Raw genomic sequence first — 13,649 nt, 5'->3', positions numbered from 1 at the left:
TTGGTCATCATATTAGCCTGGCAGTAGAGTTAGGAATGTTTAATTCGTCAATGTTAATTAAACTTACCTACATAAGAGCTCAGTTAATTGTGACTGAGTTATATACTTTTGTGTCCATTCTTGTCCAAGTTGGACTAGATTGTGAATTTGTTTTAGTGGGTGTCATGGTAATGTTTGATTTATGTGTGATTATGTGATTTTCTGCCTTTAAGGCTGCAGTGGTGACAAGGGTATGACTGGGGAGATAGGGAACCCTGGTCATGGATGTAAAGGACCTCCAGGAAAGAATGGTCCCCATGGCCTTCCAGGATACCCTGGACCTCAAGGCTCACCAGGAATAATAGGGGACCCTGGGAACCCAGGAACACCTGGATGGAAAGGTTTTGCGTTCAGTACATGATTCTGGTTGAAAAGGAAGGAGTGTTGAAGGCCATTGCAAATGTTTACTGTTTTTTAATTTACACTATTATGTCATACTGGTAGGCCTCTGTGGGTTACCAGGAAATCCTGGACCACCAGGAAGTCAAGGGCAGAATGGCCTGCTTGGACCTACTGGAAGGAAAGGGGAGAAAGGTTTTAATGGGCAACCTGGGCCCCCAGGGGATGATGGACAAAAAGGAGACAAAGGTAGTAAAGCTAATGAAATACAGGTACCTCTGAATTTACCAAATTAATGTGCTCTTGAAAACGTACACATATCAAAATTTCAGAAAACGAAAGTCTATTTCCTGTTATTTTAATAGTGAATAAAAACAATACATTGTGAGCCCATCCAAAAACACCCCAAACATTTTGTTACAGATATTGCTGCTACACTGTAAAACACCTGTATAACTGTCAGCCCATAACTTCAGTACAATATCAAACACGTTTACTTTTTGTGATTGATCAGTTGTTCAAAAGATCAACAATAAACCAAACATGAATCCATTGAGCACATTTTTTTTGTTTGTGAACAACTTTCTTAAATGGCATACTTCTCAAAATAAGTGTAAATATTGAAAAACCATCAGCTAAACTTTTCCTTGTAATTGCTCTGCTGTCTTCACAATCATTCAGTTAAATAACCCACCCAATATGACCAACAGACATTCCTGCAAATTTCCTACACTTTCATTTATGGCACACTCTCGTAAAGCAACACTCTCAGATTCCACAAACACTGACAGATAATGAGATCTAGATGCAGATATGCTAACTACAATACTGTATATTACTGCACAATGCTTTACTCACACAATACAGGGTTTTCAGTTTTTTTGGATAAGTTCAGATAAATTTTGTTACACTGATTTTTGATCTGGTAATTGAAATTGGCTATCAAAAACCAAGAGCCATTATACTGAAATTTTGGATAAAGAGAGTCTGTAAAACCAGGGATCACTGTACATATAAATGGACTGAAATTTGGTATGTAATGCATTTTATAAGAAAAGATTCATTTCACTCCTCAGGTTGTAGGGGTTTAATGGGGAAGCCAGGCAACACTAAGGTGAATGCAATTCCAGGTTGTACAGGGCCACCTGGACTCCCTGGTACCAATGGCTTCTCTGGACCCAGAGGTAGGTAACGTAGTTCACAGCACCACAGGACGTTACATTTAGCTGACACTTTTCTCCAAAGACACTTATAGTGCTAAGATACTTATTTACCCATTTATACAGCTGGGTAATTTCACTAGAGCAACTTAGGTTAAGTACCTTGCTCAAGGGTACTACAGCTGGAGGTAAGGCTTGAACCTACAACCTTTGGCTCTAAATGGAGCAGCTGTAACGACTACACTACCAGCTGCCCATAATTTTCCATGCTTGATTAATGGACCTGAAATTCAATGGCTAGTGCATGGCAGGTATCACGTGTAAAATACCATCTGCTGTTAAAGTAAGCATTCATAATCCTCTTTATTATAACTCTAACGTTAATGTTTTGCTCTTATACAAGCTTATTAGGAGTAGTCAGCTATAAAATTAGTATGTAAATCTGCTTGGTATAGTATGAGAATGGGCAGGGAAAGTGTCATAGAAAGTATTAACCTCAAGTCTTATTTTCTGCATTATTACATATTTTTCTCACTTTTGAGAATTGCTTGTCCATATCAGGGTTACAGTGGTCTGGAGCCTGTCCTGAAATCACTGAGCCACTGATCACTAATCTAGAAGGGGATGGGATGCTAGCCCATTGCAGGGTAGCCATGCACACACACAATCATTCACATGCTATGGACACTTCAGCATCACCAGTTAACCTGAAACACGTCTGTGGACTCTGGGAGGGAGAACACACTCTGCACAAAGCAGCCCAGGCACCAAGAGGTGGTAGCGCTGTCCATTTTGCCAACCGTACCAGGTGTTATGTATTTTTTCTTGTGAATTTGAACTACACAACATTTGATAGTTTTCAACCAGGAACACCTTGTTCTATTTCTTGCCACCTTATCTCAGTCAAAGACCTTTGACTAGTCTTTTCAATAAGTTTAATTTTTTAGCCATTCTGATGTTGACTTGCTTTATGAGGTCATTGTCTTGCCATATGACCTAGCTTCATTTAAACAAGAAATTTCTTTACATTTGACTCTAAGAACCTGTATTTTGCTAACTGGACTTTTCATGGAAGTACAGACACCCCTCTACTTACTTAAATTTGGCTTACACACACACACACACACACACATTATCTGAAACCGCTTGTCCTAAGTGGGGTCCTGGTGAACCGAAGCCCAACCCGGCAACACAGGGCACAAGGCTGGAGGGGGAGGGGACACACCCAGGATGGCACTCCAGTCTGTCACAAGGCACCCCAAGCAGGACTCGATCCCCAGACCCACCAGAGAGCAGGACCCAGGCAAACTTGTCGCGCCACCGCACGCCCCCCGCCCCTCATTCGTCTTACATAAATCCGGATTTACGTAAAAAATTCCCAGCATACACATTTATGGATAGCGCTTACACAAAACATCTGAAATACGTTAAGCGCAAGTCGGCATAGCCAGACAAGGCAAGAAGGTGCATCGTCCCAATTTCTGCATGTTTTGAGCTGTGAATGCATCTCCTCTCGTTAGTGTAGTGCTTTTGGTGCATATTTTCTGCCCTTTTGTTATTCACAATGCTTCGTGGTAAATGTGCACTTCAAGGAAAACGAGAACCATCTCGCAAGCGTACAGCAATCGATTTGGAGATGAAATTGAAAATAATAAGGAAGTAAGAAGGTGGACAAAGACTGTTGTCTGTAGCATGGGAACCAGGTTTAGTCGTATCGACTATATAAACGCGATAGCGAAGGATGCTGCATGTATAAAGGAGCACGTGAAAGGAACAGCTAGCATGAAAACAACAATAATAATGAAGAAACGTCAAGGTGCAATAACTGAGATGGAAAAATTATTAATGTTATTTTGTTGAATGGAGGAGGGGGAATCCGACATATGTAAATTTTGACTTACATAATGGGTTGAAGAACAGTCTATTTGCGTAAGTCAATGGGTGTCTGTAGTTTGTTATTCAAAGTCATGTCAGTCAAGATCACCTTGCATCAGAACTAATCTTGACTGTCCTGCATCGAGGCACTGGATAGCTTAGTAGTTAGACCTGTCACCTTCCACTCAAAGGACCCATGTTTGAATCAAAACTCCTGCTGTAATACCCTTGATCAAGGTTTTTCCGAATTTCTTAATTAAAATTGACTAGCTGAATCAATGAATAAATCATTATTAGCAGTTCATTGTGCAAACTTGTTTTACATTTCTCTGAAATGATGGATCAGCAAAATAATGAATAATAATACAATTGTTTGTTAAAACAGTTGATCCTAATTTCTCCTTTAATTATGTTTTTTTTGGGGGAGGTTGATTACATATTGTTCACACGTGATTGTTGCAGATTTCCTTACCTTGTCCATCAGAGAGATTAGAGAACAATGCTGCTGTCATTTTTTCTCTCGGACTTCCTTGATGTAGTATAAGAGCTATCAAAAAGATCTGTCAAAAAACTGGAAATCAGAAAGGGGGCAAATGCTTTTTCATAGCACTGGCTATTCTTCCTCTGTGGAATTGGTTGTATGTGTTTTTTTTTTACTATTTCAATATGTCGTTTTAATCCAAGGCGAGAAGGGCCAATGTGGAGCCAATGGCCAACCAGGGTACCGTGGGAGGCATGGACCTCCTGGCCCTGACTGTGGGCCTCGGGGACCAGCGGGAGAGTGTGGCCCACCAGGTTTAACTGGCCAGCCTGGTCTCCCTGGCCCCAAGGGCTTCATCGGTTTTCCTGGGGACACCGGAGACTGCGTGAGTTTTTTCAACTCTAGTTTTACAAATCTCATCTCATGTCACTTTTGTAAGTTCAGTAGTTTGACATGCAATGAGGTCATGATATAATGATAGTATACATTACTAATTACTAGTCATGTGACAGTGTTAAATGTGCCAGTGGTGTTCATGTATTCTTTACTGAGTGAGTTATCAGAGGTACATTCTTTGCATTGTGTTGAGATTCATCAGCCTCCTCTTTGGGCCTCATTTCTCTCTTAGGGTGACCCTGGATGCAGTGGGTATCACGGAACTGCAGGATGGCCTGGGGCCAAGGGCTCAAAAGGTGGGTTATCCAATAATCTTCTTTGCACAGTTTCAACGTTTAATGTGTTTTTATAGTTTTGTAGTGACATTGGGTTATGGTAATAAGGAAGGATAATATGGTATAAGGGAAGTGAATGGTAAAAGTCATGGTAATATGCTTAGGATGAACTGATGAATTTCTATTTGAGACAGGAACCTGTAGCTGGTGATAAGTAAGACTTCTCATGTGCAGGTGAAAGAGGCGATAGTGTTGGTGCTCCAGGGCCACCAGGAGACAGAGGTTCACCTGGAAATGCTGGTTTATGTGGTATGGGTCTCCTTGTTTTCAGTTTCATGGAGACATGTTATCAATTGACAGAGGAAATATAGCTAAATTTATCCAGTAGCTTCAATAAACCCTTTTATACAAACAATCTGTTGTTTCAGTTACTGTAACTAACATTATATTAATTTAGTTAACCAGATTTAAGTTTTTGAATCTTGTCAATTCTCTTGTAAGAGTACGCTATAGTATATGTGAGCCCTCCATAATCAACATTTATTTTCTTTTAAAATATAGCACTTGACATTTATTTTCTGTCATCACGCATTTACAGTAATGTATAACGAGGTTATCTTATTCTGTAAAAACTTTGGGTTCAAAACATCTGACAGTTGCATACTGAAATGTACTAAGTGAACAACAGAGCTTCAGTAGCCATTAAGGTATAACTTAGTTGGGGGTTTAAATTATGCCATTTTGGGTGTCAATGAACATTCAGAATTGAGTGTGAGAATATGCATTTTTGTGTGATTTAACCATAAAGTTTATGTTACCCAACTGTAAATAATTATTTGTTGTATGACTTAAATGTGTATATTTACATACTTGATATAACAGATTAATAGAAAAACTTTCATGATGTAATATTTCCTTACCTGATGTCTTTATCTAAGTCAAAACATTTATGTAGCTTTTTATAATTATTTACCCATTCATGCAGAGTACTACAGCAGGAGCAGTGACTCCAACTTGGATCTTCTGATTGCATGATAGCTGCTCTAATCTCTGCACTTACCCACTGTGTACTGTATTTGAATCATAGTAATAATAAGGTAATGTTCAGTGATGATTTGAAATATTAAGTTTCTGTATGTTTTTTTCAAATCAACAGCTCAAAAAGGTGATTCAGGAGATTGCGGAATCCCAGGTTCTCCTGGCCCAACAGGAAGATGTGGTCCCCCAGGTCCTGTAGGGCCTGTAGGGCCAGCAGGACTTCCAGGTAATGACATGGCTTGATGCCAGAACCAAGGCAGGGCCCATTAGCAGACTGGCTGAGTTACAGTACAAACCCAGTGTGGCCCTTTCAGTCCAAAAAGAAAGCATAGACAATTTCAAAAAAAATTGGCTGTTGAGTATTTTTTCTCAAATATAATGAAAATGCAACCTCCTTGATTTACAAAGAAAGAGTACTGATGAAAGAATATAATATTAGGTGTCATTGTGCCAACAAAGTATTCTGACATATGCAAAATACCAATGCAAGCGAAAAGATGGATATATGTGGATGGTTATTGTCCTTGTATACAGTCATGTGAAAAAGTAAGTACACCCCATGGACAATTTTGCCTTTTTTCAACAAATTTGGACATGCAGACATTTTATCTTCATTTAATCACTGCTCCTTTATAAAGGTTATACTTGAACAAATGACATGGTGTGCTACATAAGGGTTATGGAATGGCCTCGTCATCAGGCTGTACCTGCAAGAAAACCCTCAAACATCTCACTGTTGAAGGAATTCTGGATTGAGGAGTGGTCAAAAATTTCTCCATGGTGATGTCAGACTGGTAGACAGTTATATAAAACTACAAGAAGTTATTTCTGCTTAAGGGGCAATACCAGGTTCTGAGACCAGGGGTACATTTACATTTACAATTACATTTATTCATTTAGCAGACGCTTTTCTCCAAAACGACATACATCTCATAGAAAATACTATTTGTGCATTACAGTAAAAGAAAGAGACATGGTTGCAGATGTGATTCTTAAGTAAACCTAGTTTGTTACTTTATACTTGATGGGCCGATGTTTATCGCTTGATCAGTTCCATAAAACGCAAGATAGTTGAATCCTGATAACTTTCCTACAATTTTTTTTTTTTTTTTTTTTAATAATAAGGCACACAAACAAATATTCACAAACAATGCCGGAGTAGCGGCTGTGTAAAGGCTTATTCTGGGAATGATCATGAAGTTATGGTGCATGAACATTTACACCATACATGAGCTGGAGAGATCATGGGCAAGGTGGGTCTGGAAAAGGTGAGTTTTCAGACTCTTCTTGAATATAGACAGAGTTTCTGCAGTTCTGAGTGAGAGGGGAAGGTCATTCCACCACAACAGAGCCAGAACCGAGGACCTCCGTGCTTTACCTTTCATGCGCGGGACCACCAAGCGAATAGATGTGGAATAGCGTCTGCTTAGAGCAGTCTGGTTGGGGTGTAGCGGATGATCAAGTTCTGTAGGTAACTAGGAGCAGTTCTACTGATGCATTTGTAGGGCATAACCAGCTTCTTAAATTTGATCCAGGCAGCTATAGGAAGCCAGTCCAGAGAAAGAAGTAAGGGAGATATGTGGGAACGCCTCGATAAGTCAAACACATCTTGTGCAGCAGCGTTCTGTATCAGCTGCAGAGGATTGATGGCAGTAGTGGGAGGGCTACACAGGAGAGAGTTGCAGTAGTCCAGACGGGAAGTCACCATGGCCTCGGCTAGTAGTTGGGCAGAGTCAATTGTGAGGTAGGGACGGATCCTATGAATATTATGCAGGATGTATCTGCAGGACTGGGTTGTGACTTCGATGTGCTGAGAGAAAGATAGAATTGAGTCAGTCGTCACTCCCAGACTCTTAGAAAAGGAGCTAGGCGAAATGAGTGAGTTGTCCAGTTTGATCGACAGATCGTGACAGGAGGACAGACCAGCTGGGAGGTGAAGAATCTCTGTTTTGGAAAGGTTGAGTTGGAGGTGATGATCAGACATCCATGCAGAGATGTCTGACAGGCAGGCAGCAGTGCGTGCAGAAATGTCTGACGCTCCAGGTGGAAAGGTGAGGAAGAGCTGGGTATATCAACATAAGGCTGTACTTAGTTTTCCAAAGAGGAATATTACATCAGTTAAATTTTCTGTTGAATAAATGATTGAAAAATCAAATTTTCCTTGTGTTGCCTTTATCTACAGCAGCCGTTTAAATGAAGATCAGATGTCTGCATATCCAAATATGTTGAAAAAGGCAACATTTTCCATGGGGTGAAATTAATTTTTCACATGACTGTATGTATAGCTCAGAATGATACTATATAATGCACAAATATCATTATGTGAAAGAGAAGGGTTTAAAATCGTTCTTTAATAAAATTTGGTTTCCCTGTTGCATTATTAATGAGTAGAAGGACTGTGTTGGCCCCTATGCTGAGCATGAGTGTTACATTCAGCCTTTGGAGATTTTGAGTTTGAGACCCCTACACTATAGTATTCATTTGCTAGAAATATATGCTACTGTTAATTATTTCTGTATGTGGCAGTAATGTAAAAATATATATTACACTTTACACACACACACACATTGTCCGAACTGCTTGTACCATATGGGGTCACGGGGAACTGGGGCCTAACCCGGCAACACAGGGCGTAAGGCTAGAGGGGCAGGGGACACACCCAGGATGGAACGCCAGTCCATCGCAAGGCACCCCAAGCGGGACTCAAGCCCCAGACCCACCGGAGAGCAGGACCCAGTCCAACCCACTGCGCCACCGCACCCTCCCCATATTGTACTTGTTTACTTCTTTTTTACTGTATGTATTACATATTTTTTGAATTTAGTATACATTAAAAAGTATATTGCAGTACAGTATCTTAGTAACTCTCCACAAGCAATTGATCAATGTCCCCCCCCCCCCCCCCCTCCTTTAACAAGTATCTCAGTCTCTGCAGATATGGTAAACCAGATTTGTTAAGAACTAATGATCTGTGCTTTTTGCTGGAAGGTTCCATGGGATCTCTAGGTCCATTAGGAAAGGAAGGGCCAGAGGGACCTCTGGGAACACCTGGACAGTGTGGCCCTAATGGAAGCCCTGGACCTAGAGGACTCCCAGGTACAGGGGAACCCATATTTTGATTAGATCCAACATAAACCTTCGCCGTCACACTGACACAAACACTTTCTCATATACACAAGAAAATTATAGTATATACTACACCATACATGGAGTACATTTACATTTATTAATTTAGCAGATGTTTTTCTGTAAAGCGGCGCACATCTCACAGAAAATACATTGTGCACATTAAATTAGCAGAGAGACACGGATGCAGATGTATGATTCTTAAGCACAGTTAGTTTGTTTCTTTCCACCATATAAACCAATGTTCTTCACACGAGTAGCTGCAGAAAAAAAAATCCAAATATCTATCCTAGTCATTTTTTTTTGGAGATATATATATAAACATTTATGTTATATTACATTACAGGAATAGCTTCATAAAGGTTTATCCAGGCATGATCTCAAAGTTATAGAGCATGAACATTTACTTACACCTTACATGAACTTAAGAGATCATGGTTGAAGTGAGTCTGGAAGAGGTGTATTTTAAGACACTTTTTAAGTGTGGACAGAGATTCAGCAGTTCTGAGTGAGAGGGGAAGGTCGTTCCACCACAACGGAGCCAGAACTAAAAACCTCCATGAGATTTTCGTGCGCAGGACCACCAAGCGGGCAGATGTAGAAGAGCATAGCAGTTTGGTTGGAGTGTAGCGGATGATCAAGTCCTGTAGATAACTGGGAGCAGTTCTACTGATGCATTTGTAGGCCATGACCAGCATCTTAAATTTGATCCAGGCAGCTATAGGAAGCTATTCCAGAGAAAGAAGTAGGGGAGATACATGGGGACGCCTCGACAAGTCAGACACAACTTGTGCAGCAGCATTCTGTATCAGTATCTGAGTAGAGTCGGGGCATAGCCTGGTAAGGCATGAGTACACTCCAGATTTCTCATAAACTCAAAGATGGAGTAAAAGCTATTGAAAACAGCAGTTCCCCTAGGCACTATACAAGCAGCGAAGAACATACTGACACCACCGCAAAGCAAAAGAGCAGATCCAAACCCCGCACTGCAGCTATGAAGTTACCAAACTCTGTGCCAGGCAACCCCTGATATCTAAGAGTAGACATACAGTAATAAAAATGGAAGAAAAAAAAATCACTTCTACATGTCTTTCAGGTCCACCTGGGCCCTTGGGTTTGCACGGGCTGAATGGTCTGAAGGGAGACAAGGGTGATAAGGGAGCAAGGGGTAAGTGAGATGACTGCAGTTTTAGCCATGTTGCATCACAGGTAGCGTTTTGATTAAGAATGTGGAACTGTACACTGGAGGATGTTGGCTCAACAAGGCCTTTAACTATAATTGTTCAGCACATAGCTGTGTCCATTGATGAAACTGTCATTGCTACAGATGAAATTCATCTGCTACATGGCTAAACTCTGTAATTAATCCTACGTTTAGTCTACTCTAGAGCAATAAACTCAAGACTGGCTTTAAGCCCCTAAGCTGTAAAAAAAAAAAAAAAATGTCCTTGCCATAGGAATGTTTCTATTGCCATGGACCTAGTGATTATTAAAAACCAGATAGGACCAAATATGTATTGTCTTAAATTCTGTTAGCCTTCAAAGAAACTGCATAGTAGGCTTTTTTCACCTCATGTTAAGTGTGCCATTTTGCTGGATAGGCAAGACTTTAATTCTCAGCCATTTAATTTGTTTGCGTACTGAATGACTATCCAGGCAGTCCCCTGCTTACAAACGAGTTCCATTCCTAAGTCTGTCTTTAAGTCAGATTTGTACATAAGTCAGAAAGTTAGGTACGGTTCATGTCTAACGTCAGTTAGTCAAATGTTTGTCTTAGTATGTAGTTTATCGTGTACCTTTCTATGCATGAAAAACATGTAAGAAACACTTTTGGATACACTAAAATATCTTTTCTATAACAATAAAGTAATAATAATATAATGTAATGATAATAATGGTAATAATAATGATAAAAGAAAGTACAGTATTTATAATAGAGAGAGAGGAGGAGGAGAGGGAGTGTGTGTGTAAGTATAAAAAACATTAAAGAAACATTAATGTTCACTTTTCCAGTGTTCGTTGGTGTTTCACCTTTGGCTTTATTATTTCCACTTTAGTTTCAGTCGTGATCGTTTTCCTTTTTTTGATGCATCACCATCACTTGCATCACACTTATGATTTGGTGCCATGGTTACAAGGGTAAAAACAGAAAGTTAAAGCCAAATGCAGTAACACATGAGACACTCTTAACAGCAACGTGGTCTGTGTCATATTGAGCGGGCAGGAGACTGAGGTGTGTGTGTGTGTGTGTGTGTGTGTGTGTGTGTGTGTGTGTGTGTGTGTGCAAAAACATTTGAAAAATGTCTTCACGAGAGCCATGCATGTACATTTACTGGATATCCTTCAGTAATTCAGTGCAAAGTCTAGATCTGCTGTCCTGTGCTATATATATATATATATATATATATACATAATTACATAATAATAATAATTTTATTACATATTAATAATAATTTCAGTACGCACTTCACATGTGAGAAGAGGACCAATAGTAATAAACCAGCCTTAGTCTGACCAGAATATGTAACAAAATCCTGCATTTGACTTTCTTTGTACTGAATGTATGTATATAATGAGCCTGGTGTTGATTGGAAAAGCTTCTTTTGGTATTTTTCCACAAATTAAACGGAATGTTCCACAGTAAAAGTACTTAAAACAGAAGAAAAAAGTTGTAAGATTTGCATTGTATCAGATCGTTAATGTGAGCCCACACTGTATGTTTAGGCATAAAATTAGAACGATATCTTTTGTCCTTAACATGCAGCATTAACACTTTCTCCAAATTGCTTCAGAAAAAATTGCCATGCTGTGTAAATGTGTAAATAACCGTAAGCAGTAGGTTAACTTTGTAAATTGAGTTTGGGAAAAGTGTCCACTAAATGAATAAGTAACTCCACATCCATTACTAAAAACGTTACAGTAAGTTCTTCATCTCTCCTGTTGTGTAACTAGTTTGCTAACTATTCACTAATAAGGCAACAAGTTCTTTGTGATTTTACTTGAAAAGATATATATTTTCCAGTAGCTAAAACTGAAATGCTAGTTGGTTAAAACATAAAAACCTTCTTTTGAATTAAAGTATTTTTCACCTTATGCCTTTTCACTTTTATTCAGGTGAACTACTTTTCTCCTACTTATAATGATTATTTTTAAATAACTTTTACTTGAATAATGTGTTTGACTACTGTACCCACCTCTGGATATTTGTCACATGAGATCAGATTTATCTACTGTTAGCACTAAGTGATGAGAAAATTAAGCCGTAATATGTAAAACCATAGGATTGAAAGTGTCAACAATTCTTATTTTTTCACATTATTGTAACTGTGTAACTGTGTATATTTATGACTGTTCCTGTAAATGATTAAGAGCCTGCAAATTCCAGTTGGCCAGTTCCCAGAATCATTTAATGAAGTGGATGTCCATGGTCTTCAGGTCTGGGAATGAAAGGACCCCCAGGTCAGTACGGCCCCGCAGGTCAGAAGGGCTCAAGAGGGCCCCCGGGATCAAGCGGACCAAGCACAAACAGTAGAAAAGGTGAAAAAGGGCAACAAGGGGTTCTAGGTAAGTTGAAAAAATTACAAAAACAGAAGCTTATTACTTATTAACATGATTTCCATATTGTCCATTATGTAACATGAATTACACACACACACACACACCATGTGTGTGTGTGTGTGTATATATATAGTAACGACCTAAGTGATTTGTTTATTGTACATATTGGATTATGGAAAAAATGTAAGTAAGTGTTCAACTTGAGGGGGGTGCGGTGGCGCAGTGGGTTGGACCGGGTCCTACTCTCCGGTGGGTCTGGGGTTCGAGTCCCGCTTGGGGTGCCTTGCGACGGACTGGCGTCCCGTCCTGGGTGTGTCCCCTCCCCCTCCAGCCTTACGCCCTGAGTTGCCGGGTAGGCTCCAGTTCCCCGCAACCCCGTATGGGACAAGCGGTTCAGAAAGTGTGTGTGTGTGTGTGTGTGTGTTCAACTTGAGGACTTACAGAGAAAATAATAGGGTGGCTGTGTTTGGCAATGAAAAAGGGGAGAAACTCTAAGCAGGCTGGGAGGGCTGGCTTGAGGCACAGGCCCTTGAGGAAAAGGAGTCCTCGGACTGTGAGCATTATTTCCCCGTGTGCCACTGTTCTAATAAGTGTTCGTCATGAACGCTACTTGTGCGTCCCCCCATCTGAACCCCCACCCCAATTTTAAATGCCAGGTTATCAAGAAATTACTCTAGAGTGCTGTACTGTGTTTTTTGTTGTTTGCCTTTATCGTAAGAACCAGTAAACTGGTGAACACAGGTACCGCAAACTTGTGGGTGCATTATGTGGGTGTGCCGTTATACAGGTGTGCGATTTCACTTGGGAACATAATTCTTCTATTTTTACGGTGTCTTTCTTGACAAGCTGAACTGACATAAGATGAACAGCAGCAAGCACAGAGAGGTGCAATAAGTAGAGTTTAATAAATTAAACAAACGCAATAAACTTTTTAAGAGCCAAAAATGTTGTGATTCAGCTGCAGTATCGTAACTTCTATTATTTTCAGTGATTTGCTGAGAAACTGTGCACTAATATGGGTCCACCACAGTGCAGGCTAAGCTTACTGTCACAATCACACTCACACACAATGTCTACCACCGCTTGTCCCAAGCGGGGTCACGGCGAGGTGGAGCTTAACCCGCCAGCACAAGGTGCAAGGAGGGGGAGGGGAAGCACCCAGGATGCCAGTACGTCGCAAGACACCCCAATCAGGACTTGAACCCCTGACCTGCCAGAGAGCAGGCACAGGCCAAACCCACTGCGCCACCGTGCCCCCTTCTGTCACAATCAGTGCATGTTTAGAATCAGAATCAGAACGAGCTTTATTGCCAAGTATGTTCACACATACAAGGAATTTGTCTTGGTGACAGGAACTTCCAC

At 40.3% G+C, this 13,649-nt stretch overlaps 1 protein-coding gene across 5 annotated transcripts in view; it reads left to right on the top strand.

Moving 5' to 3' along the window:
* col4a4 (collagen, type IV, alpha 4) overlaps nt 1–13,649 on the top strand; it is a 69,660-nt gene that overhangs the window by 42,973 nt on the left and 13,038 nt on the right. For all 5 annotated transcript variants that reach the window (XM_029255914.1, XM_029255912.1, XM_029255911.1 and 2 more), the window contains exons 30-39: nt 213–380; nt 484–627; nt 1,455–1,562; nt 4,098–4,279; nt 4,523–4,586; nt 4,800–4,874; nt 5,722–5,829; nt 8,592–8,699; nt 9,826–9,897; nt 12,165–12,293. In XM_029255914.1, the coding sequence (XP_029111747.1) occupies nt 213–380; nt 484–627; nt 1,455–1,562; nt 4,098–4,279; nt 4,523–4,586; nt 4,800–4,874; nt 5,722–5,829; nt 8,592–8,699; nt 9,826–9,897; nt 12,165–12,293 (1,158 nt within the window). The remainder of the gene's footprint in view (nt 1–212; nt 381–483; nt 628–1,454; nt 1,563–4,097; nt 4,280–4,522; nt 4,587–4,799; nt 4,875–5,721; nt 5,830–8,591; nt 8,700–9,825; nt 9,898–12,164; nt 12,294–13,649) is intronic.

The sequence above is a fragment of the Scleropages formosus genome, chromosome 10 (genome assembly GCF_900964775.1).
Source record: "Scleropages formosus chromosome 10, fSclFor1.1, whole genome shotgun sequence".
Classification (NCBI taxonomy): domain Eukaryota; kingdom Metazoa; phylum Chordata; class Actinopteri; order Osteoglossiformes; family Osteoglossidae; genus Scleropages; species Scleropages formosus.
This window is presented reverse-complemented; position numbering and strand designations above follow the sequence as displayed.